The 25,208-nt window shown below is 36.8% G+C and overlaps 1 protein-coding gene across 17 annotated transcripts in view; it reads left to right on the forward strand.

The window, feature by feature from the left end:
* The window catches only part of CAMK2D (calcium/calmodulin dependent protein kinase II delta), a 316,173-nt gene extending 293,165 nt beyond the window's left edge, over positions 1-23,008 (forward strand). For 15 of the 17 annotated variants that reach the window (XM_019829018.3, XM_019829026.3, XM_006930898.5 and 12 more), the window contains 5 exons: positions 11,150-11,225; positions 16,027-16,121; positions 18,116-18,344; positions 19,788-19,883; positions 21,046-23,008. In XM_019829018.3, coding sequence (XP_019684577.1) covers positions 11,150-11,225; positions 16,027-16,121; positions 18,116-18,344; positions 19,788-19,854 — 467 coding nt within the window. In that variant the 3' untranslated portion in view covers positions 19,855-19,883; positions 21,046-23,008. Of the gene's footprint in view, positions 1-11,149; positions 11,226-16,026; positions 16,122-18,115; positions 18,349-19,787; positions 19,884-21,045 lie in introns of those variants that run through there. The other 2 variants (XM_019829023.3, XM_019829029.3) reach the window with 2 other exon arrangements.
* Positions 23,009-25,208: the final 2,200 nt, after the last annotated feature.

Raw genomic sequence — 25,208 nt, forward strand, 5'->3', positions numbered from 1 at the left:
AATAATTTTACTGGTTTGTAAAATTTGGTCAAGATATTACAGCAAGTACTTTTACATTACTTTCCTAAGCTGAATTTAGCACAGAATATCCCAGACCTGAACTGATTATAGAGTGCCAATATGAGGAATCACTTTAATAAAAAGCATTTGCTATGAGAACTCACTTAAGAACTTCTGGTCTGATAGGATATTTTTACTTTTCCAAATTAAGTTTTGAAAAATGTAGTAACGAATCACAGAAATGACTCTTGGTCCTAGAAGTCTTACCAGTGCAATATGTCAAATGCATGGGGACATCAAAAGAGTTATAGGAATTTATAACATTTTGTGAGAGGGAGTGTGTGTGTGTGTGTGTGTGTGTGTGTGGTGTGTTGAAAAAAGGAGGTATATGTAAGTAATTTTCCTCTAAGTTTTCTAAGTTGTGACAAAACATTGTAAATTAATATCCAAACTGACTGCAGCTCTGCCTTTTCGCTGCAGTGGTCTTGCATCTCAGAAGGCAACAGTGGTCACATGTATATAAGCACATATGTTACATTGAATGCTGCCTTTGGATGCCATAGACAAACTGACTTATCAAGAGAGTCTATCATTATTCCACAGTTTTTGAAATTAAAAATATCTCTTCATTTATGTTATTTGTCCTATAAACTTGTTACACTAGTTCCCTAACTTACTATTGATTAGAGAGGCTATAGAACTCTTGAATTATGTATGAGTGCGATTGTATTCTGTGATATGTTTTGAAAATTGTCCTCTCTCTTCCCATTTCACTGGACCTCATCTGCCCTTTCAGTTCTCATTTATTAATTCTGGAAGCTATGGATTGGATAATGATAGACTTTGTAATGAAAGCACAGCCACTATTTTTGTAGCTGTTGAAGATGAGAATTAGCTAGAAAGTATGGAGTTTCAATGACAGGCGATGCTGCTACCTATTTGGGGGAATGGTTCAAAATGGGACAAGTAGACGTACTTAATGCTTAGAAAAAAGTGACATGACATTCTTAGAGTTAAAATATCTATACAGTGGTAGGTGATAAAAAAAACTGCTTTCACTTCAGCCTTACTGAGACAACACTGGTATGAGAAACTTTGAAATATGACTAAGAGTTGTGTGCACATGGAGATAAGGAGAAAAGACTTCAGAAAATCAGATTGGGCTCAATAAATATGGAGGCAGAATACTATTTTTGTGTACTCTTACTGTGTTCAGTCTCAGTCTTTCTCAAAAATCACATCACACTTCAATTAATTTTGGTAGGGTTTTTTGTTTGTTTACTTGCTTTTTATTTTTGCTTTGTGCAAAACAAAGGTTTAAAATGGTTTTGGAGTATAGAGAACATGCTCTTAAGTTTATCTTACATTCTTGGTCCCAGGGAGCATTTACAAACCTACCAGTTGAATTATTCAGAAAAGTGTAGTTACAAATAAACTTATCCAAGATATACTGAATTCTATTTTTTGCTAAATTCAAACTGTATACTTTTTATATAGGAATGGAATAAGTTATTAAAAATAAAATATCAAGCTAAACCACAATAGAAACCATTGGGGGAGAAAAACCTACTCATGACTGCACAGGGTTTTAACCCTTCTCTCTCTCTCTCTCTCTCTCTCTCTCTCTCTCTCTCTCTCTATATATATATATATATATATATATATATATACACACACACACACACACACACACACACACACACACACACACACATACTTAGTTCTGGCTATTCATATTGAAGAACAGAGCATTAACACTTTGACAATTACTTTTGACCATAAAGACACATGCTTCTTTTGGCTGATATTATGTAAAATTAATTGGAGGGGTTAATTGGACTCATTATAGTTCCAGGGTCTGGGGAAGGCTGGATTTCCTTCTTGTCAAAAAACAAAACAAAAATTTTCCAGATATTTAAAAATTCTATCTCATTGTCTCCTTTTCAAGTCTGATTATTTTCTTTTGAGAAAATAACTTTATCACCTTGGTTCTACAGTGGAGGAAACAGATACTCCTTGAGAATGCTTAGTATCTTTGTTTCATTCAAGTGTGTAAACTTGAATGCTAGTAGACTATGGTTTTTTAAAGATATAATTAATATACAGCATACAGCACTATATAAGTTTATATATAACAAATGAATTTGGTTTACATATATTGTGAAATGTTTACCATAGTAGGTTTAGTTAACACTTAACATCTAATATAGATATAAAAAAAGAAATGTCTAAAAAAGTTTTTTTCTTCTGGTAAGAACTCTTGGGATGGACTTAACAACTTTCACATATACCATCTAACAGTGTTAACTGTAGTCACCACGTTGTACATGACATTCTTAGGACTTATTTACCTTATAACTGCAAGTCTGTACCTTTTTTTTTAAGTTTATTTATTTTGAGAGAGAGAGTGCCAGCAGTGGAGGGACAGAGAGAGAGGAAGTGAATCCCAGGCAGGCTCTGCACTGTCAGCACAGAGCCTAACACAGGGCTCGATCCCATGAACTGGAAGATCATGACCTGAACTGAAATCAAGAGTTGGACACTTAACTGACTGAGCCACTCAGGCGCCCTGCAAGTTTGTACCCTTTGAACATCTCCCTCCAATTCCCCCTTCTCCTATCCCAGTACTGCCTTGGTAACCAGAAATCTGATCTCTTTTTCTATGAGTTGTTTGTCTGGTTGCTAGATTCCGCATATAAGTAAAAGCATACAGTATTTGTCTTCCTCTGTGTGACTTCACGTAGCATAATGCCCTCAAGTTTGACCCACATTATAGAGGAGACTGCAGTTTAATCCTCAAGCAATTGATGTGAATCTTTGAACCAGTTTCTTAAAATCTTTTTCTTCCATGTCATCAACTCTTAACTGGAAGTGGTACCACACCTATCTGATTCACACAAATCTTAATACTAAAATACTCAATGGTATTCACAATGTTGTGCTGTTTCTAGCTTCTACAAGTCAGTTGGGGATACCAGAACAGTTATTCAATTGCTTTAATGTGGCTGGACTGAATTCTTCCATATAAGCAAATATTCTACATAACCACCTATAGTTTTCTCTATACTCTAAAACTTAACATAAGCCATTTTTAATGAAAATCTTTATAAGTATACATCCCTTAATTTTTTTACAAAAAATAGTAAATATTTTACTTCTTTAGATCTAGAGTCATTTTAGGAATGACATGGTCATATTTGGTAACCCAATGATATCCTCACAAACTTTTTTAAAAATGTAAACCTATTTTCACTTATACTAAATGATCCCAATGCTAGAGTTTTTTTGTTTTTAAATATTTGTTAATCATCTATTGCCAAGTCATAGAAATTTAGCAGGGCTAAGATTAATAGTACTTCTTCTCCCAATTAACATTTTATGCTTTGAAACTAAGAGCAGTTTTTATAGAGCAAAGTACAAAGATGATTTGAATAATTTAGTTTTGTAATCTTAAGAAACGCTAGTGATTAAAGAGCTGAGTAATTGATGTCATTCAACAGGTGACTTCTGGGTAAGTGAGCTTTACAACAATTCTTGAAAGCATTACTGAGGAGAAAGTTGGTAATTTCCAGCTCTTAATTTGAGTAAAATATTCCAGGGTAAACGAGTCAACTCTAAAATCTTCTATGGGCTTGATTTTAAAAGCCAAAATAATGGAAAATATTCTCCTGAATGTTAATACATGAAACTAGTGAAATAAAAATGAAATCACTAAGAAGCAAGCTGTTAATTGCATAGGAAATGCCAAACAGCTTAGTTGATAGACACCTTTTTCTATAAACTACCAAAAGCATGAAAATGATCCTAATTTGTATATTTGCCGAAGATAATAACTATTCCTAAGAGTTATTTTTGTTAATGGCAGTGTGGAAAAAGACAATGAAACCATGGGGCACCCAGTTTTGTGAAATCGGTATAATAATTAATTACAACCTTGGCCCAGTAATTAAGTAGTCAGTCACCTTGCCAGAGTAAGTTCAAAGACACTTAGGTGGTTCATTTAAGTTTATTATTTCAAAATATTGAATTAGGCACTGTGGGCTGGAAAGGAACATAGATTAGCGAATTAAACAGATACCTCAGCCAAATCAAGTTCCAGCCCTGGCACAGCTTCTGACTTTGCTGGATGACTTGAGCAAGTCACTTAACCTCCCTGTCCTTCAAGTCTCTGGCAGCCAAGTGCCTGATACCTCTGAGATATGTAAAAAGAAGAAGTTAAATTAAATAGAACTATACCTCTTGGCAAAAAGTAAATGCGCAGAATTGCTAATGAGCTGATAGACCCCAAAAAGCTAAAATTTTAATTGTGCAACTTTTGATCATTAAGTAGTCTTTAGGCACAGTTCACTAAAAGATTTCAGTGTATGATACTGTGCTAACATTTTAGTAAAGATCAACTTGCATCTATAAATTCAGTTCATTTCCTAGTCTGAGTTTCACAGTAGACAAGATAGACGCCTGAGTAAGGTTAATTGTCAAGTGGTTTCATCTCAGCAAACTTCTTAATCCAAAATCTATAACTACTGGAAAGTTCAAGCTTGAATAACTAGGATATTTCTCTGAACTCAGTTCTCTTGAAAAGAAATTACAAGTTTAAACATTGGCTAGATATGCCCAGTTTATCTTACTAGATCTATACAAATTACTCTGGCATCTAAAATACCATGGCGTCACACAGAGTGGTCATTCTGCTGATTCTGAGCTATGCAAGATCCGTAAGTGCCCTTTCTTTTTTTTTTTAAGGGATTTTGTGGGTTTTTAAGTTTATTTATGACAGAGAGAGAGATAGAGACAGAGAGAGAGACAGAGAGACAGCATGAGGGAGCAGGGTGGGGCAAAGAGGGAAAGAGAGAATCCCAAGCAGGCTCTATGCTGTCAGCACAGATCCTGATGCAGAGCTTGAACCCATGAACCGTAAGATCGTGACCTGAGCCTAAACCAAGAGTTGGACACTTAACTGACTGAGCCACCCAGGTGCCCCCATAAGTGCCTTTTCAGTTAGCACAGTTACTTTCAAACTGCTGCCAGACGTGATCATCACCAGCATACTTGGCATTTACCTAATGTTTCAAAATGTACATAATATTTTATACACCTCATCTATGTATTCATATGTGCATGCATGTATAGGAATTCATTCAGTTACAGGTGTTGAAGGTAGAAAACTGTCAAGTCCTGCCTGAGCAGATTTATGAACATCCTGTGATAATGCTTTAGGAAGACTGCAGTATAACCAAAGAGTTGTGAATAGCACTTAAGAAAGGCTAAAGGAAAGAGATAACTTTGGAGCAGAATATTGAAGGTTTCCAGACAGAAGAGGGGGAGTTTTCAGACAGAAGAAATGGTAAGAAGAAAGGCAAAACATTATCAAAGATCCAGGATTAGTTGAGGAAAAGTGAGACACTTGGTGTAGTTATAGAATAGGTTATATGGGACTCCTGGGGGAAAAGAAGTGTGAAGAGTCAAAGCTAGAAAAATAAAGTAGGAAGATCTTTCAAGAACAAAGAATATTGGGCTTGGCTTCTAGACAGTGGGGGAAAGGCATGGTTAGCCCTATTCTATAGAGAAGATTTTACAACAGTGAGGGGTGGAGAGTGGGAGTGAGTGGGATGTGGCCTTGGAGCAGGAGTGGTTAGGAACTTCTATGAGCCTGAATCAGAGAAGTGGCCGTTAGCCTAAAGAGGAATAAATGGATCTGAGAAAGATGTAGATGAGTGAAGAAGAACTGGTGATCAGCTATATGAAGAACTGAAAGAAAAGGAAGTGTCAAGGCTTTTGGTTTGGGCAACTGAGCGAATTATGTCATCACTATCCAAGGTGAGTGATAGAAGACAAGCAGCAGGTTTCTCAGGGAAGATACTTGAGGTCCATCTTGGCACCCTACTAGGTCTGAAATGCCAGGGTAACTGGAGATGTTACAAATCAGATAGAAATATGAACTTGGAGCCCAGAAAGGTTTAAGGTTAGTGATAGAGATTTGGCAGTCTTCATTATATGGTCAAAGCCAGAGGAATAAATGAGATTGCCAAGGGCAAGCAAACAGACGAAGAGGCTAAGGATATACCGTAGGAGACATCATGTAGATGATAATGGAAAATTAAATGACTTGTGGAGGACAATATGACGACAAAGGAGAGAACAGAGTCTAGAAGTAACCCAAGGTTTTGAGCTGGGAGACCAGTAAAATTGTGGTTGCATTAGCAAAAATAAGGAAGCCAAAAAGAGAAAGAAATTTGATGGTTAGTTTTAGACAAGTTGAAGAGTATTTTCTTTCACTGTCAGTAAACAATAAGGTATGCTTCTTAAAAGCTGAATTGCTTTATTAGTTGTATATTTTTTAAAGGCTCTCTGACCATCATTTAAAAATGAAGTATTTATATGTTGGAAAGGCCACTGGATTGGGAATCAGAAAGCGCTTGAGTCTGTTCTAGACCCATTGTTCATTCAAATATTTATTAAGCATGTACTATGCTAGATGTTGGGTTGCAGTGGTAAGTTATCTGCCCCTGTGGAGCTTAAAAAAAGAGAAAATGTAATCAAATCCACACAAATAAACATATAAATTCTAGTATACTAAGTGCTTTTAAACAGCAGTTGTAGGAGAAGATAAGTGTGAATTTATGACATGGAGACCTCTCCTAAAATGAGGGTCAGAGAAGGCTTTTTCAAAGAAATAATAGTTGAGATCTGATAAAAGAAGTGGAAGCAAAGTTCTCCAAGAGAGGATAATATATACGGGCTAACACTAGAAGGCAGTTTGGCCATTTTCCATTTCTGAGAATAGGCTGTATGGGTGGAGTGGACAGGATAAAGTAAAAGGGCCTTTGAATGAGTCTGGTGAGATGAGCAGAGTCGAGATTATGCCAGATTTCATAGTGTCTCTTCAGATAACTTATTATGAAATGATGGGTGCTTACACCAGAGTGGTGGTGAAGAAGGTAAGAACTAATATGTAATACATTTTATTTTTTTAATTTTTAAAAAAATGTTTAATGTTTATTTGAGAGAGAGAGAGAGAACATGAGTGAGGGAGGGACAGAGAGAAAGGGAGATAGAGAATTTGAAACAGGCTCCAGGCTCTGAGCTATCAGCACAGAGCCCCACGCAGGGCTTGAACTCACGAACCACGAGTTCATGACCTGAGCTGAAGTCGGACGTTTAACCAACTGAGCCATCCAGGCGCCCCAATATGTAATATATTTTAAAAGGCAAAATCAACAGAACTTGAAAGATTGGATGGGGTGTGTAGGATAAGGGATTCAAAGATGATTCTCAGGTTTCTGGCTTATGCAACTGGATGATGATGTTGCCATTCTCCAAGAGGGAGATCCCTGGAAAAGCAAGTAGATTTGTGCAGGTGGAAGTTCATTAGATCAGTTTAGCGTATGTTGGGTTCAAGATGCATTTGAGATATCCAAACGAAGATTCCAAAATAGGCACTGACACACAGAGGTAGAGGAAAAGACTAGAAAAAAGGAAGTAACAATGTGCCAGTCACTGGGACATAAATAGCAATATAAAACACTGGTGTGGAAGGGTTCAGAAGGATACAGTGTATGTTGAGAAGGGCCTCAAATTGAACCTTTGAAAGGAATTGAAACATCTAAAGTCCAGGTAGAGAAAGAGAACATAGTAAATAAGAGATCATATGATCACACAATTATTAAGAAAAGCAGGAAAGCAGTAAAAGTATTTCAAGATGGAGGGAAGGAGTAATCAGCAAACTCTGTGTCCCTTGGTCAGTGCCTATATTCTCTGTACTTACCCGTAAAACTGGTAGGTAATGTTTGTGTGCATATCCCAGAGCATTGTTGATCATCGTTCAGATCTGATAATGTTTGAGAAATGTTGAAATCTATCCATTGTTTTATTATGTACTTATTCTCAGTTCCCAGGGTTTCTTGTTTTGTTGGTTGGTTTTTAACACTGGGACCATTCACATCCTTATCTAACTCTAACAGTCCTCTTTAGAAAAATAAGGGAGCCAAAAAGAATATGAATTTGAACATGAAAATGTTTCTAGATCTTTTGCATGGTTGCATGGGAAGCAATTACACTCAGAATCTGAAACATCTCTCCCACTTACTTTTCTCTCCTGCCTTTCCCCTAGGAACCTGGAAATACCCACAAACTACTTTGGGACTTATGGGTATAGGCTTCAGTACCTTTATTCTGTAAATGAAACTACTGAGTAATCAGTTCCCAGTGATTAAAGTGCTAGCTAAAGATGGAAAAACTTCTGGTATGCAGGGAATGCCATATTGGTACAGTTTTCCTTCATCTAAATTGTTAAATAGTGACACATCACAAGCTGTCCCCAGTTTGAATTCTGGAGTGGTCATTACTTGATATTTAGGAAGAGGGAAGGCCAGACGATAGGGGTCCCTTTCTACAGAAGATAGGCAGGCAGCCAGGCACCTAGCACAGTGACTGTCCCTTAACCTCACTTCTGAGAAGTAGATTGTCTCTTATCCTCACTGTTCGCTAGCGAGCACCAAAACCTCACTCTTCCTGTAGGTCGCTGTGGCAATAGTTCCAACCACAGTAGACTACTATATACAAATGATTCATTTCCAGACTTCTGCTTTCCTTTAAAGAGTCAGCTGTCATGTGCTACCTGTGACTCACTCAGGCTCCTTTGCCTCAGGGAAGTAAGCACTCTAAAGATTCCTGAGTTCCAGGGCCAAGCCAAGATTGTCATGTTGTTTTCCTGATGATGCAGCACAGAAGCATTCTCACTAATTCCCACTTGCTGTGCTGCCAGCTAAAGGACCATTGTTTCTGAGCCTAAGAACTAAGAGAGAAGGCAATTTGTGTTGCTTTGATTGTGCAGGACAAAAATTAAGCCAGTTGTAGCTTGTAAACTATTAAAGAGATAATAAGTATTTCCACAGTGACTCACAGTATGAGAGATGGCCATACCTAAAGCCGATATTCTAATTTCATATTTTGTTTATCAGGGAAAGTAAAGATGTTCAGAAAATTCAGAACGTGACCTTGAACTTTTCACGCTCTGTAAACTGAGCCTTAGCCTAATGAAGCTCTACAAAGGGTACTGATTTCACATTCGTTTTTCTTCCATCTCATTTTTAAAAATTGACATTTTCTAAACTGTAGTTTTTTACTTAGCAAACTAGGAAATATATTAGCTTTAAACAAGGATTTAATTTTGAGGAGGTTTTGATAGTCACATTTTCTTAATCTCCTTTTCTGAGCACCAGTGTCCTTTATATTCCAGAATCGGGTCAGCTGTCATGCACTTTTGCCAAATGTTCATACTGTTGAGGCCAGAAACAGATGAATCACTTATTGCCTAACTAAATTAAGCTAAAATGTGCCACTGGTGGCATCCCTATTACAGAATTATTCCCTGCTACTACTTGTGTCAGTATGTTTTGGTGTTGGATATATTCTAGATATTCATAAATCAACTGAACAAGGGCAAAAAATGTTTTAAATGTGTGTAGGAGCTAAGAAACTTTTTTTCATAATATAAATGAAAGTTAATGTAACTAAAATGAAATCTAACCTATATAGTGATTTTTTATATTATCAACCTTGGCATTATTAGCAGTCATATTTTATAGGGTAGTCTCATATAGTATAAATGAGGTTAGGTTTACAGAATATTTATTTTAAATAAGGAACATCATAACTTGGAAAATGTAATCATTTAACTTTGTGGTCAAAACATGTTTAATAATGATCAGTTTCATTAAAAATACATATTGGTTGCCTTTAATCAGTAACAAAATGGGGTGCCTGGATGGCTTGGTCGATCAAGTGTCCAACTCTTGATCTCAGCTCAGGTCATGATCTCACAGTTGGTGAGTCCTCAGCTGGGCTCTGCGATGACAGTGCAGAGGCTGCTTAGGATTCTGTCTCCCCTTCTCTCTGCCCCATCTCTGCTTGCACTCTCATTCATTCTCTCAAGATAAATAAACAAACTTTGGAAAAAAAATTATCTAAAACCAGACTTCCGCTTTTTCTGTTATGAATAGCAGCTTCACTAAGATAGAATGAATATAACTCTTCGTGACTCTCCTAGTTAATTTCCAGTGATTTAAGGAAGTATCACAATGTTCTTAAAGCAAAACTCATAGAAATTTAAATTTTAAAAATTTCATGCATTAATTTCATTAGTAACAATAGAATTCTGAAATCAAAAGATTATCATTAATGGCAGTTGATCAAATTCACACATTTATTGAGCACCTATTTTAAAGACATTGGAATAAAACTTAGAGGATGCAAAAAATAGCCTCCCCCCCACACCCCAAGGGAACTTTTAATTTAACTAGAAAGACCATCACACAGTGAACAAAGTTTAATAACAATTTAAAACTAGTAATGATTTAACTAAAAAAGGTGTTGTGGTATTACAGCATATGCTTCATTACCAAATGAATGATACACTGTAGGCATTCAGAAAAGGCAAGGAACATTTGCAAATGGAATCAGAAAGGAATTTACTGAATAAGTGGGATTTGAGCCAAGCCAACTATTAATAATTTTACCAATTGTGGGCTGGAAATAGAAACAAAGCATGTTTGGTGTTGGAATTGACAGCTCTTCAGGGAGGTTCCATCGAACTATCTGCCTATGTCCACATATTGATTCATATGTTGGTTTTCCAATTCATAGAGTTCACTGAAGGCCATTTGTCTAAATATGATGTCATTTATAGTGTCGGCATCCCCTTTTGCAGAGTTGGTTGAGCTGAACGGTAAAAAGTATCTGAAGTGTCTCAATGTAAAAGATCCTCTGTATTCTGAAGATAGACATACATCTGTTAAATGTCCAAAGAAAAAAAAAATTACAAACCCAATTATGTTGATGAAGGTAATGAGAACTTATTTAAAAAATATAGCCTGGAATTTCTAGGTGACTAAAGGTCCTGTTAAAATGCAGATTCTGAATCTGTAGGTCTGGAGTAGACCTGAGAATCTGTGTGTCTTAGAGCCTCCCAAAAGAAGTCGAGGATGCTGATCTCTGCACTATAAACAGCAAGATTGTAGAGAGAATAACACCATGTTTGGGGGACGGATGGGTCTTAAATGGTAAAACTCTAAGAAAAATAGCAATATTGTTAGAGTTTTATGAGAACAAAGGACAAAAGCCACATAAAATAATCTATCTTTGCCTTTAGCACGAAAGCAAGAAATTATCAAAGTCACTGAACAACTGATTGAAGCTATCAACAATGGGGACTTTGAAGCTTACACGTGAGTAGAGAGGCACATTTATTTTGCTTTCATGCATGTGAACAAAATATTTTATATATGAGTGCATTCTTCAGTGTACCGGAATTCATGTATATTTAACCCCAGGTTTGAGGTCAATGATAGCTTATTTCTTAAATAAATAGGATTTACAGAGGAAACACAAAGCTTCTGATAGGAGGATTGGTGCTCTCCTGGTCAATGCACAGACTTGTAATCACCCGCTTCTCCATATGAGGAAGGCATTCCAGGCAGAGCATCCATGAGAGCAAAAACACAAGAGACAGGAAAGCACATAGAAGTACATTTTGGTTTAAGAGATGTTTTGCCTCGCAGCTCTGTCAAGATCCTGGGACAGATCCATATCACCCAGAAGGTGACATGAGGCAGCCTTCTACCTCTTGGGCCAGCACGCCTCAACCTTTCTTTGTCTCTTTTATGAGTTTGTCTGTTAGGTAACAGTTTATTTGAAGAAAGTCCCAATGCTTAAAGTTTATGAACTACTGGACCATAGGGTATATAAAGGAAATTAAGTAAAAATAAAGCATTCAAATAAATAGGCGTATTTCACAAAGTATGTAGGTCAACAAGCTAGCCATTTGGACAAAGATAAAAATCAGTCCAAGCCTTCCTCTTACTCCATACGAGTGAGCTCCTCTTGAATGAAAGAGTTCAATGCAAAAAGATTGAATTTGATCTCTGATTGGAAAGACCTAAATTTAAAAGCAGAGAAAGTAATGACAAATGAGAAGATAAAATGATTAGGCTACCCAAATAGATTAAACTTGTATACTTGAAAGAAAGAAAGAAAGAAAGAAAGAAAGAAAAGAAAGAAAGAAAGAAAGAAAGCAAGCAAGCAAGCCCAAATGTGCAAATGTGAATGCAAGAGCATTTTCTGTCAGTCAGATCAGCAGGGGTAAAAATTGCTGACAAGCAGTGGAGTGCAGATACTGTAGGACTATGATGACTTTCCTCCAACACTGGATGGAGTATAAATGGAGGCAAAAATTTAGGTTGGTGGTGGTGGTGGCAGCAGTGGTTAGAAGGGACGTTTAGTTCTTATATACCAGAAAGCATTTATTTCAAATTTATTTATTTCTAAAGTTTCAAATTGTTTTAATTCTCTGATTTTACTGATAAAAATTTAACATGGGTATGGGAGCACCTGAGTGGCTCAGTTGGTTGAGCGTTCAACTCTTGATTTTGGCCCAGGTCATGATGTCAGGGTTTGTTAGATCGAGACTCTAGTTGGGCTCTGCCCTGACAGCACAGAACCTGCTTGGAATTCTCTCATGACCCCTGTTCATGCACACTCTCTCAAAATAAATAAATAAACTTTAAAAAATTTAACACGGGTATGGATTTTTAATCTAAAGCATGGACAAAAAATATAAACAAAAATATTGAAGCGATGTTCATAATAGTGAAAAATTGGAAACATATGTCCGACATTAAGGAAACCATTAAGTAATATGTGGTGCATTTGGTACAGTGGATGTTTATGTAGTTTCTAGAAATCTGGCAAATGCTTATGATGTAATTATAATGTACATAATTATTCCAACTACATGAGAAAAAGCATTAAAAATAGAATGAGATATGACAAATTGGTTTTGAAAAGGAAAAAAGGACATTGCCTCTGGGAGATGAAATTATGTGTGAATTTTTTTCTTGCCTTTTTTCCCAAATTTTATATAAGGTATTGCTTTTATCATCTGTTATAAAATATGAAAAGTAAATGAGTTTAAGAACTAAATTAAATGCAGGATTGCTTCTTGTAAATTAAATGTGTAAATGCATATACATGCAAACACATGCATATGCATGTGTATATATTTGTGTGTATCAGCTATTTTCACATGATTTAATAAAGTACACTTGAAATAGTAAGATATGAAGTTTAAAATAAAACTCTCGTCGGAGACCAGAGCTCCCTTTAAAACGGTTGTGGAGAACTCTGTGCCATAGAAGCTGCTCTTCTATCATTCTGCTGAGAACTCTAGTAAGAAAAACATGAGAACATGTTCTCCAAATATGAGAATACTATTTTCAAATATGTATTTTTTTGTAATAGTATTCTCCTGTAGAATAGTAAAAAAGTGTATTTTGTTGGTGGTCATAGCCAGGCAAAATTGGAACGTTTCCTATATTCTAAGACAGGTTAATGTAAGGTATTTTAAATAATGCAGTCCTGTGGAATCACATCTGTTTACCTACAGAGGCCTGTAATCTGGCGTGATGTTTCAACTCAGGCCCAGGGATAATTCAACAGGACCTTACATGGGAGCTTTTTGGATGAATACACTGGTAAAGCCCTGTCAACTGGTCCTTAGGACACCTGTTCAGAGCATGTGTGTTCACACATATATATATCAAGTGGCAGCTTTGTGAATCCTTTATTAATCCAAAGCCTATGACAGGTGATAAATGCATATATACAGAGGAGAGAGAAAGAAAGAACAGATTAACAGGTTTTCAGATATAGTGACTCTTTTTGGTGGTTGGTAAAGAGATCCATCATAGTACGGTGATTCTCAGATGATTTCAGCACCAATATAAGGTAGTAAAAATTTTTGATTCACCAATGTTGACAACCAGAAGTCATATTTGCAGAGGAAGTAATAGCCCCTGGCAGAATAAATTCCTGTTACCATAGCAACACGGCTATTCCCATTTCGCCCCTTAGAGATTATATATATTTGACTTTGAGCTTGAAAGTACCTGCCCACCAGCAAGTCTGAGACAAAATGTAAAAGCCCTCCTCACTACCTCCCCTCTGCCACTCCTGCCTTTAAGGCTTTTTTTTTTTTAACCACAGAAATATTCACTGATTTTTTTAAGTATTTTCTTTTAAAAAAAACATTTTTTTAATGTTTATTTGTTTTTGAGAGAGAGAAGGATGGAGTGTGAGAGGGACGGGGCAGAGAGAGAGGGAGACACAGAATCCAAAGCAGGCTGCAGGGTCTGAGCCGTCAGCACCGTCACAGGGCTCAAACTCACAAACTGGAAGATCATGACCTGAGCTGTAGTCGGATGCTTAACCAACTGAGCCAACCAGGCGCCCCAACTATTTTCTACTTTAAAAGCATTCTTTAAAAAATCGGTTCCATGCACTATGAACAATACTGTAAAGAACCATAGTGAGTTGGCCTTTTGAATACATGTTGGCCAACTTGTATTTCTGTTGAACAGTTAAAATGTTTTTCCCCCAAAATAAATAGTCCCAAATGCTTTTATCGCTTTGTAAACTTGCACTATTTCCTCAAATCCAGATTTTATGTCACCTTCTCTGAGAAGCCTGCCTTGATCACCGCAGGCCCAAGGAACTGTTTCCCCCTTTATGGGACTTATATACATACCCACTGACCCAGTGCTCACCAGATCAAGCGACTAGTTGTTCCCTAAACATACTCTCTATTCTCTCAGTACTAAGCTATTGTATTTGCTGCCCTCGTCCTGCCTACCATCTTCCCCACACCTGGAAAACTCCTACACATTCCTAAAAGCCCAGCTCACTTTTTCTCCTAAATCTTTCCTGTCCCATATGTAAGTAATCTGGTTTTCAGGCACTTTGTGTTTATTTCTATTCCAGTCTTAATTGTTATATTATAATTGTTTCAAAGAATATCTGCCACATAGGTGTTTAACAATTCTTCATGGAATAAATTTCTCCAAAGAAAGCCATTGGCTTTCTCTGAATATTTAAAAATGTCCTATCTCTTTGTTGAATTACATTTCTAGTATTAAAAAGAAAACTAATCTGTATGTTTGAATCTCTCAATTTTATTTTAAAAATTAAAGAAACTTTATTTTTTATTTTTATTTTTGAGAGAGAGCACAAACAGGGGAGGGGCAGTGCAGAGAGAGGGAGACACAGAAACCAAAGCAGGCTCCAGGCTCTGAGCTGTCAGCACAGAGCCCGATGTGGGGCTCGAACTCACAAACCATGAGATGCCGACCTAAGCCGAAGTTGGGACTCTTAACCGAGTGAGCCAGCCAGGCACCCCAAGTGAAATAAACTTTAAAAACAGCTTTTCCAGAAAGTACAGGATGTGATATATGCTTTCAAATCAATGAATGTAGAAGGTGTCAAAAGTTGTTCCAAAATTATTTAGTTTCAGAGCCAATGTTGATTTTGTAGGACTTGGAGAGTGTATTGGACTCTGACAACTTAAGAGTAAAATCACTTCTCGGCCTTTTGGCTAAGATCAAGTGTAAAAAAATAAAAGTAACATGGGGCGCCTAGGTGGCTCAGTGGGTTAAGCATATGACTTTGGCTCAGGTCATGATTTCACGGTTTGTGAGTTCGGGCTCTGTGCCGACAGCTCTCGGAGCCTGCAGCCTGCTTGGGATTCTGTGTCTCCCTCTCTCCCTGCCCCTCCCCTGCTTGTGCTCAGGCGCACTCTCTCACGCTCAAAAATAAACAAACATTTAAAAAATTAAAAATAAGAAAAACTGGAGAAAGCCTAGAGAATTCATCTTGGAAATATAAAAAAGCAGAAATTTTAAAAAGGAGACTCCTAAAGAAGTCTAGTTATCATCTGCTGGAACTTGTTGTGTTATCTTGCGCCTATCAGAGTTCCCTGCAAAATGCTTTTATAGCATCTGCTCAACTCACCTTGCCAAGGCCTGTGAAAGAAATTTTATATTTTTATGTTTTTTAAAGACTCTTTCCTTCCAGTGAAAAATAAGAGTTGATAAATAAGATTGGATATGTGTGAAACAAAGTATATTATATTATATAAACAAAACATATTAACCCATGTATTGGTTATTTTCATTATGTTTTTTTTTCCCCCTACAGAAAAATCTGTGACCCGGGCCTTACTGCTTTTGAACCTGAAGCTTTGGGTAATTTAGTGGAAGGGATGGACTTTCACCGATTCTACTTTGAAAATGGTACATTTATTCTAAATTTAATAACATGCCTTTTCCAATTTCTCTTTGAATTTCTCTTAAATTTATAGCTTTTCTCTATTCTATAATGAGAATTTTCACCTTAGTCCAGTATTTTACATCATAACACTTTTCGTATTTGAAGCTGAAAAAAAAAAATGACAAGCTTGAAAGTTTTGGTGTTTTGGAAACTCTTTGATTTTGTATAAAAGGTAATGCTGATGGAACGTACCCCAGCTAAGTCCCAGCAAATGTATATATAAGCTGCAAAATGAATTACCAAAAAAATAAGTTTTCATAAAACATTGTTTATGTACAAAAAAGTAAAAGACACCATAGCATATCAGAACATTTGACATAAAGGGGTGCTTTCAAGCATAGTGCTCATTTTCAAAGTGAAATGTACCTGAAGATGAGTGATCGGGTAAATAAATATTTCAGTTTTCACTATAAGAATTTGGTCTTAGAGGAAATAGCCACATTTCAGAGATAGTAGCAAAAGAAACTCCTGAGATCCTTGAGATCATCAAAAAAAAGTGTAAACCAGAAATTCCTTTTATCTTTCTTTTCCTTACACCTGAAGACTAGGAATTGTCTTTTGTTTGCATGATACATAGAGTGAATTCATCAAATTAAAGAGGAAGTATAGCAAGGACTAGAATAATCAAATTCACTTCCAATAATTATAAGCATTGACAGGAATGTCTGCTGTGGCATGGGTTTTTAATTTAAAGTATGTTTAATGATTTTTTTTTTACATAGTCACTAGGCTTTTGCAAGGAAAGAATTATGTGGTAAATTGGCCTTAACAAAGCTTCAGTAAATTTCCTGATTCTCTCATAATGTTTCTTCCAGTTGGTTCTCAATCGACACCATCTCATCACTAATAAAAGAATAATTAACCCCTTAAATGTTTAACTTACTTCAACAGAAACTATATGTCATTACTTACCATAAATACATATTCTTCATAATGGGATATTCTTTTTTATGTGACTGTAGCATTTAGTAATTTACTCAGATCTTTTCTGAAAATGGGAGAGAGGTTTGCATAACAGGTAAAACAGTTTAACCTGTTTTAGTGATCTAAAGGAATAACATCAGGGGCACCTGGGTGGCTCAGTTGGTTAAGCGTCCTACTTCAGCTCAGGTCATGATCTCAGGGTTCATGAGTTCAAGCCCCTGCATTGTGCTCTCTGTTGTCAGCACAGAGCCCAGTTCAGATCCTCTGTCTCCCTTTCTCTCTTCTTCTCCCTCACTTGCTCTCTCATTTTCTCTCAAAAATAAATAAAAAGCATTTTAGGGGCATCTGGGTGGCTCAGTCAGTTAAGCATAATACTTGATATATTTCCTTGTCCCATGTATTTCATCAACTAACAAAACAAACAAGACCACAGGGTATCCTCTCAACTGCTCCATGCATCTGGGCCAGGCCCTCTACCTCTCTATTTGTATCATGGCTTTTGTTTTTATTTTATTTTTTTACATTTATTTATTTTTGAGAAACAGCGAGACAAAGCGTGAGCTGGGGAGGGGCAGAGAGAGGAGACACAGAATTCGAAGCAGGCTCTAGGCTCTGAGCAAGCAGTCAGCACAGAGCCTGATGCGGTGCTCAAACCCACAAACTGTGAGATCATGACCTGAGCCGAACTCGGGAGCCTAAACCGACTGAGCTGCCCAGGTGCCCCAGTATAGCTTTTGTTTTTAACCACTTCCCATTATAAATAAATACACCTCTTCACCTTCAGCTTTGTGTGTCCCTGAGTTTCCAGAGTGACAACTTCTCTATGAAGGTAAACAAAGAAAATAATGACTATCTACTTTTGCTCTTTCTTTTTTCCTTTCTCTTTTCCTTTGCACAGTGCCAGGGACTCAAAGCAAACAATTAGTAGTTGAATGAATGAATGGCATTGCATTCATTGGCCCCAGACGAAGTTACTGGTTTTGGTTTTCTGTATGTAGTAACTAAGTTTTGTTTTCATTTTATTCTCTTTCAGCTTTGTCCAAAAGCAATAAACCAATCCACACTATTATCCTGAACCCCCATGTACACCTGGTTGGTGATGATGCTGCCTGCATAGCGTACATTAGGCTCACACAGTACATGGATGGCAGCGGGATGCCAAAGACAATGCAGTCAGAAGAAACCCGTGTGTGGCACCGCCGGGATGGAAAGTGGCAGAATGTTCATTTTCATCGCTCTGGGTCGCCAACAGTACCCATCAAGTAAATATTTCCAGTCTGTCAGCTTCTTTGTTAATATACCCATGGCCAGTGTTTTTTACTTATTCCATTGTTAATGACATGACATAGTGTTGTTTAACACTGGAAGTCAGTTACATCGGTGGGAATGTTTAAGGAGAAATAGATTATAACTGTCTAGAAAGATCAACTAGACCAGCTGTTTGGGGGTTGAAACACACGTATAATAGAAACTGGAGGATACCCCAGCAAGCTGGTTTCTTTTTCTTAAATCACGTGATACGGCAAACTATTTGTGACTTCATTGTCACAATTGGCAGAGGAGGGTGATGTGGGAGGAAAAAATAAGGAGGCGTTTCTAAAATGACCATTATCATATCAGAACCTTTATACATGATCTACTGGGCTCAGTTAACAGGTATTAGAAGAAATTTATAAACACAGCATTCAAAATACAAGGAACAGGTATTTCAGTGTCTTCCTCACTACGCTACTCTACCTCAGATGTTATGTTTGCTCTTCCAATCAATAATTAGACAAATATTTCTTGCACATATCCTAGGTGATTAACTTATGCCAGATAAAATACAAGGTAAAAGATAATTGTCTTCCAGGAACTTATATTCTAGTTTAGAAATCAACTTATGATTGATACCAAAGAAAAATTACAAGGTTTGCAATCAACTTCAGAGTAGAATGGAATGAATGACCAATGTAACAAACTGTTCACAGTAGTTTAGAAGTATATCTTGCACAGAATATATCATTTAAGACCTTGTCCAAATTCCAAGTGGAATTTGGAGACATAGAGCAAATGGAAGGTAGTCCAGGAATATCATAAGAAAAGGACAATGTCAGGATGTTAGCTTTGTATGGTAGAGGATTATGGATGAGGAAGGCTGGCTCCAACTGGAGTAAAGGGGAATATTAATGAGAAATAAAGTTGTGTCAGTGAAGGGATGAGATGAAAACAAGAAGGAGAGTTTAGACTCAGAAGTTTGACCTAATGTTGGTCTCATTCCAAATTGTCTCACCAGGATCACCTGTTAATATTCAGAAGGGAGTAGGATGGGGAGTCAAGTTTATACAAACAGCCATTCAACTCCAGAGAATCTATCAAAATTTCTCAGTTTAATAATGTACCACAGTGGTTTTCAAAGACCTTCTCTATAGCCTTAATAATTACTTATCACTGTTGGATTTATAAAAAGTAGACGAAGGAAAAATAGATAGCTATGGAATGAAGAGAATGACAAGAGGAATATAATAATGAAGATACCCATGCTTGTGTGTTTTTTACCCCAAAGAGGTACAGCACTAATTGACAGTTAATATGGAAGGGATTACAATCATACAGTACTAGAGGGTAAGGTTTTTCTACAATTCCCTCAAGTGTTTATGGGATAGAGCCTATTTAAGAAAACTTCATTTTACGCCAAATGGCTTAAATGGGGCTTCTCTTAATAGGCCATCCTGTATTCCAAATGGGAAAGAAAACTTCTCAGGAAGCACCTCTTTGTGGCAAAACATCTAAGGCCTGAAAACCATTCACATATGGGTCTTGTAAGTAACATCCTGCTCCGGGATACTTTGTGAATGGAGCTAATGACTAAAAAGCTGCATGGCTGTTTTTCTTCCCTTTAAGAATATTTTCTTTTGCATTGTATTCAATGGAAAATATTAAAGGTCTTTGGAAATTTATAGCACTTTTGCATGAGCTCTTGAGTCTAATGTTTGGCCTCATTTTGTAGCATAACCCTTGTTTTAAAGGTAATAAGCTCTGAGAAGAGCCTTAGCATATGGATGTTGGCATTTTAGAATATCCTGGAGTTCTCGCCTTAAAAGTCCATTATGTCTGGGTCAATTCTCACAACTCTCAATTATCCAGACCTAGTTTATAACAAGCTGTAGGATTTTTTGGTGTCCATTTTTCTAGAGGTGGTAATTCCTGTTAAGCACTTGACTAAGGTTAATTTATAAATTAATTTGCTGTGCCTGACTGAGTATAATAGTATTTGACCATGAGCACAGGCCACAAGAGGAAGTCAAGCTGAAATTTAAAACTCACATAGTAGGTAATTCCAGAGGATAATTGAAAGTTGACTGTAATTAAATTCATGCCTGTGTTGTTTTTTAAGATTTATTTCTTAACTTGGATTAGGATCCAGATATATGTGGTAATGTTGTGAATATTTTCTCCACTCAAAGCACTGAACCTTATCAGAGCTTTTAACAAATAGTGCTCCCAGCAGTTGAATTAAAAAAAAACAAAAACCTCCAATTAAATCATTATGTTTCATCTACTTTTGAGGCTATATTCCTTGTTAAATTGACTTCTAGGTTTAACTTTCCAAGGAGCCTAAGAATGATGACAAAAGCTAAGGATGACCTTAAACTTCATTTTAACAAAACATGAATGCTTACAATGCATATTTATATTCAGTAATGTGATTGAAGCCTGGGTTCCTGTTTCTGTTTTCAGCTTAGCTCTGTGTGGACAAAGTTGAGAGAAAATTAATGCTGTTGTTATCTATTTTAATTTTGTTTCTGCTTAACATCGTGTATTTCATCTTTTGCAAGCAAAGATCTCATACATTGTATTTTCAATTAATTTAGCTAAGGTATAAAATTGTACCCTAGTCACATCTTTGGCAAAACAATTTGGCAATATTTTGTAAAACGGTGTAACTTATTTCTCCCTCCCCCCTCCCCCACTTTCTTTCAGCTAAATGTCAACAGTGCCACTTCTGCATTCTCTTGTTCTCAAGGCACCTGGATGGGAACCCTGGGCCGTCCTCTCCTCCTCTTCATGCATGTTTCTGAGTGCATGAAGTTGTGAAGGTCCTACATGTAATGCATATGTGATACATCATCTTGTCATATATTCCTTCCCACACATTGTTTACACTTCAACTAGGGGGATGTTCCATGCAAACTTAAATTACTGTTGGCAAACAATAGAGGGAGGTCAAAAAAAATTCCACAATGTTCCAAATACAACCTATTCGTCAAGTTTCTGTTTATGCCAAGATTTAACAGACTTCAAAATTATTGTTCTCTGAATGACAGTTTGTAAGAGAAACGTAAATTTTTAAAACTCTTTGCTGTTAATCAGTTTTGGCTTGTTTGTTTAACAAAAAGCAAAAAAAAGAAAAAAAAAACAAACAGAAAAAAAAAAAACTTTCAGTTTCCTAGTGTGATCCTGGGATCCTGGTTGAAAGCTTTGTTGCTCTTTAACAATTAAAGTAGGTTGATATGTGAGCAAAATCACTCAAGAATGTGGAAGCGAGATAAAGTCATGCTGTTTTTGCTCAAATCGTAAACTGGAAAAATTCACATAATTTACGTGTGATCACTTTAGGATATACTCACAGTTGTGAATTTGTTGTATTTCCTGTTCCTTTCTCACCTATGTGCTCTGTTTTCTCCATTTGATCTCACTTTTTGCTGTTTGCTTCCTTTTTCTCCATCCCCTTCTGTCTTTTCTCACACACTACTAGACAGAAAGTGAAATTTGCATAATGGCGGTAACTAAACTAGCACTCCTATCATCTTTAGGACCCTGAAAACGTTGTCAAGATTTTAAACGTTCTTAATTCTGCTTAGAATCCCTGTGTCCAAACTACAGCCTATGTTGGTGGTATTAGAATTATTTAAACTTAGGTAAAAGCAGGGAGTTCCTAGTTTACCTGAGAGGTGTCTTACTAATTAGGGGACTTGCAAGGACAACACCAAGTTGTAGTGGATCAGGGTTTTGTGCAAAGGCACTTAGTTCTGCCTTGTGGACTGGGCCCCTCCTGCTTCACCACTGGCTAGTTTTCTAAAGTCAGAGAGGTCTGCAAGTGATTTCCATTCTCCTAAGTGTTTAGAACTTGATCTTTGTGGCGTGTGCTTTCTTAGCTTCTGTCTTGTGTCAGTGACATTATCTTCCTGTAAGGAGTTAGGATTTTCCAGTTTAAAAAGAAAAGGGAAATGCCTGGATTTTCTTTGTGCTTCTCATTTCTCCTTTGTTTTCTCAACTCTTGTGAGGCAGTTTCTCTTCCCTGAAATGCTTTCTAGTGCATGGTATCTTCATCAGCATTATTTTAACAATAGTAATTCACAATCTTCCGAAGCCTATTTTTAAAGCAGAAGCAAAAAACTAAACAAAAAACAACCCTCCCTCTTTCTCTCATTTCACCTTTCTGTGTTGATTACTAATCACTTTAGATATTGTTGCTAGTGGATGTATGGTAGATGGATTGAAGCTTTTCTGATAATTACACGATTTAAAAATATATATTTAAAATAAATATATACAGTAAATGTATTGAGCCATGTTAACCTGCCAATGAGATCTGTGAAAAGTAATGGCCTCGTTTTTCCCTTTTTGATTTCTTCTACCTTTTTGTGAAGCGGCTATACGTGGCATACATGTATTTTAAAAATAATAGGTATAGTGTTTTTTTTTTACACTTCTAACTTAGCATGTGGTGTTGAAGTATTACCATAGATCAAGTTTGTCTTCCGCACTAAGATGTGAGGAAATTGTGATTTGTTCTCTCCACCACAACTGAATTACACATTTATTATCTTCTATCATTTTGAAACACTGCAGTTTACCATGGGACACTGTATATATTTCTTGCCATAATGGTAAATGACTGATTGATATATTTAAGAGTTAATAAATTTGTGATTTCTGCTGACGATGTTTCCATCTTTATTTCTTAAGAAGAGGTACTGTATTGATGCATCCACGATGCTGGCCAGTGCCAGCGGCCGTGTGTCCTACCGTGGTCTCATTAATTCATAACAATTTACCTTTGATGCAAAGATGAAATTATTGAACTGTGCTTCCTTTTAACAATGCACTTGGTAATAATGGCAAGTTAATTTAGTATATATGTCCAAAGTAAGTCTCTCCTAGGAAAATTTTTCTGAGAACAAAGTAGTTAAAAACAAGAATCCTGAAATTGCTAAGTGTGTCTTCTGTTCCATCCTTCACTTGGCTGCTAGGATGTTCCTTTTTTAAGCCAACTCTAACTGTATACCATTTCAATGTCGCTTCCAGTCTACAGTAAGCACCTCATCTCCTGCTTACATGTATGCGAGTATACCACCTTTCAATTGACCGCGAACATCACACATCTATTTATGCTGTATTTCACCTAGAACATTCTTCCCCTATTTCTTCAACCTAATTCTTACTCATTCCTAAACATTCAGTTTAGAGTATCACCCACCTGATTGAACTTTCCTCGACCACACTCTAAGCTTGCTCGTTCTCTCAATACCAGCTGTAGTTTGGGTCTGCCTCCCGCCAGCCATATGGTTTCGAAGATACATCTTTGTGTCTTCACTGTGGAGCATAATATCTCTATAGGCAAGAGCTGTATATTCATTTTTTTATCTCTAAACTCAAAGAGGGCCAACAAGGGAGAAGCCATTAATAGTTTTGAACTGTGGCCAAATTGTAAATGGGAACCTCAAGATGCAGTCAACCAGACAATCTTGGGTATAATGCTTACCTCTGTCACTATTGTCTTTGATACTCTGAGCATGCTAACTCTTCCCTCTGAGCTTATATTTGCAAAATGAGGACAATCATGCCAATCTAATAGGGGTATTAGGAGGACTAGAGATGATGAGTACGAAGTACCAGAGTAATAATTAAATGGTAGCAGCTATAACTATTACAGTTGCTGATATTAATACTCCCATTGTCCCCATTCCTTACTCAGGGGAGTATAACACTCTTATTTTATGGGCTGCTGTCTTAATGCTGGTTTACGAATATTGCTAAGGATATATTCATATCGAATCTCAGAAGGAAGATGAGAGATACTGAATAAGGTAGTCATCTAGCCAAAAGCAGGGAAAATGAAATGAAGCAAATCAGTTTATTCTAGGAAAACTCTCAAGGAATCTTAATCTTAAGTAACTGAGAGTCTGAATCCTTGTAGAAATAATCATATATAAGGTAGGGGTAAACGTAGATGGCACATTTGATTTCATTAAATAAAATTCTGATATCTAGAATTCCTTCACTGTTTTCATGGAATCTTTTGTCAGATTTTAAGAAGTGAGAATATATAAAAAGATTATAAAACATCAGTATACTAGACCATGTATCCATGATGTGAGCAATAAGCAGGGATAAGCCACCTTGGCTGAGACAGCGGCGTGAAGCATTCAGAGTATTCCTACTTTTCCCAAACAAAACCAATTCTCAGAAGTAGGCTGAAATGTTCTCCCATAGATTCCAGTAGGAAACATCGGTGAAATTCAGTCTTACCCCAGAAGGATTTATAGTTTTAGAGGCTTTTACTACTTTACAAGTCAAACTCTTCTGGTTTGCCCATAAAAAAGGTTTTTAGCTTTTTGAGGAAAAAAAAAATGTTGCCAACATTTTAAAATCGGAGGTTTCATATCAAAGTCATGATTTCTGGGTTAATTTGAAAACTTGTAAGATTTTGCATCCTGTGTTCACTTGTGGTGACAGAAAAGCCGAAGCCTCTTTTAGAGGAGACCAAGCACTTGGCCTATCCCCGCCCACAAATGCTCCACTCCTGTCTGCTGCCAACTCCTGCAGACACTGGAGTTTTAACCCCTTTTTAAAGTCAGCACTTGTACTGACACCTCAGGCTTCAGCAAGCAGGCATGGGCTGCCTGCTGGGTTTACAGAGGGGGTGCTCCTCGTATCCCTGAACCATACTCCTTAGGCAGCTGTCTTCCTAGTAGGTCTCTCCAGCTAAAGTACCCAGAATTATTTAGACTTCATTTTAAACAAGAAAATGGAGATCCACAAAAATAAATCCAAAGCACAAATTTTTTTCTGAGGTACTATTTGAGATATTAAAGGAAGAACGCGGGCTCTTTTCATGGAAAATAATTTACCCCATCATC

This window comes from Felis catus, chromosome B1 (genome assembly GCF_018350175.1).
Source record: "Felis catus isolate Fca126 chromosome B1, F.catus_Fca126_mat1.0, whole genome shotgun sequence".
Lineage (NCBI taxonomy): Eukaryota > Metazoa > Chordata > Mammalia > Carnivora > Felidae > Felis > Felis catus.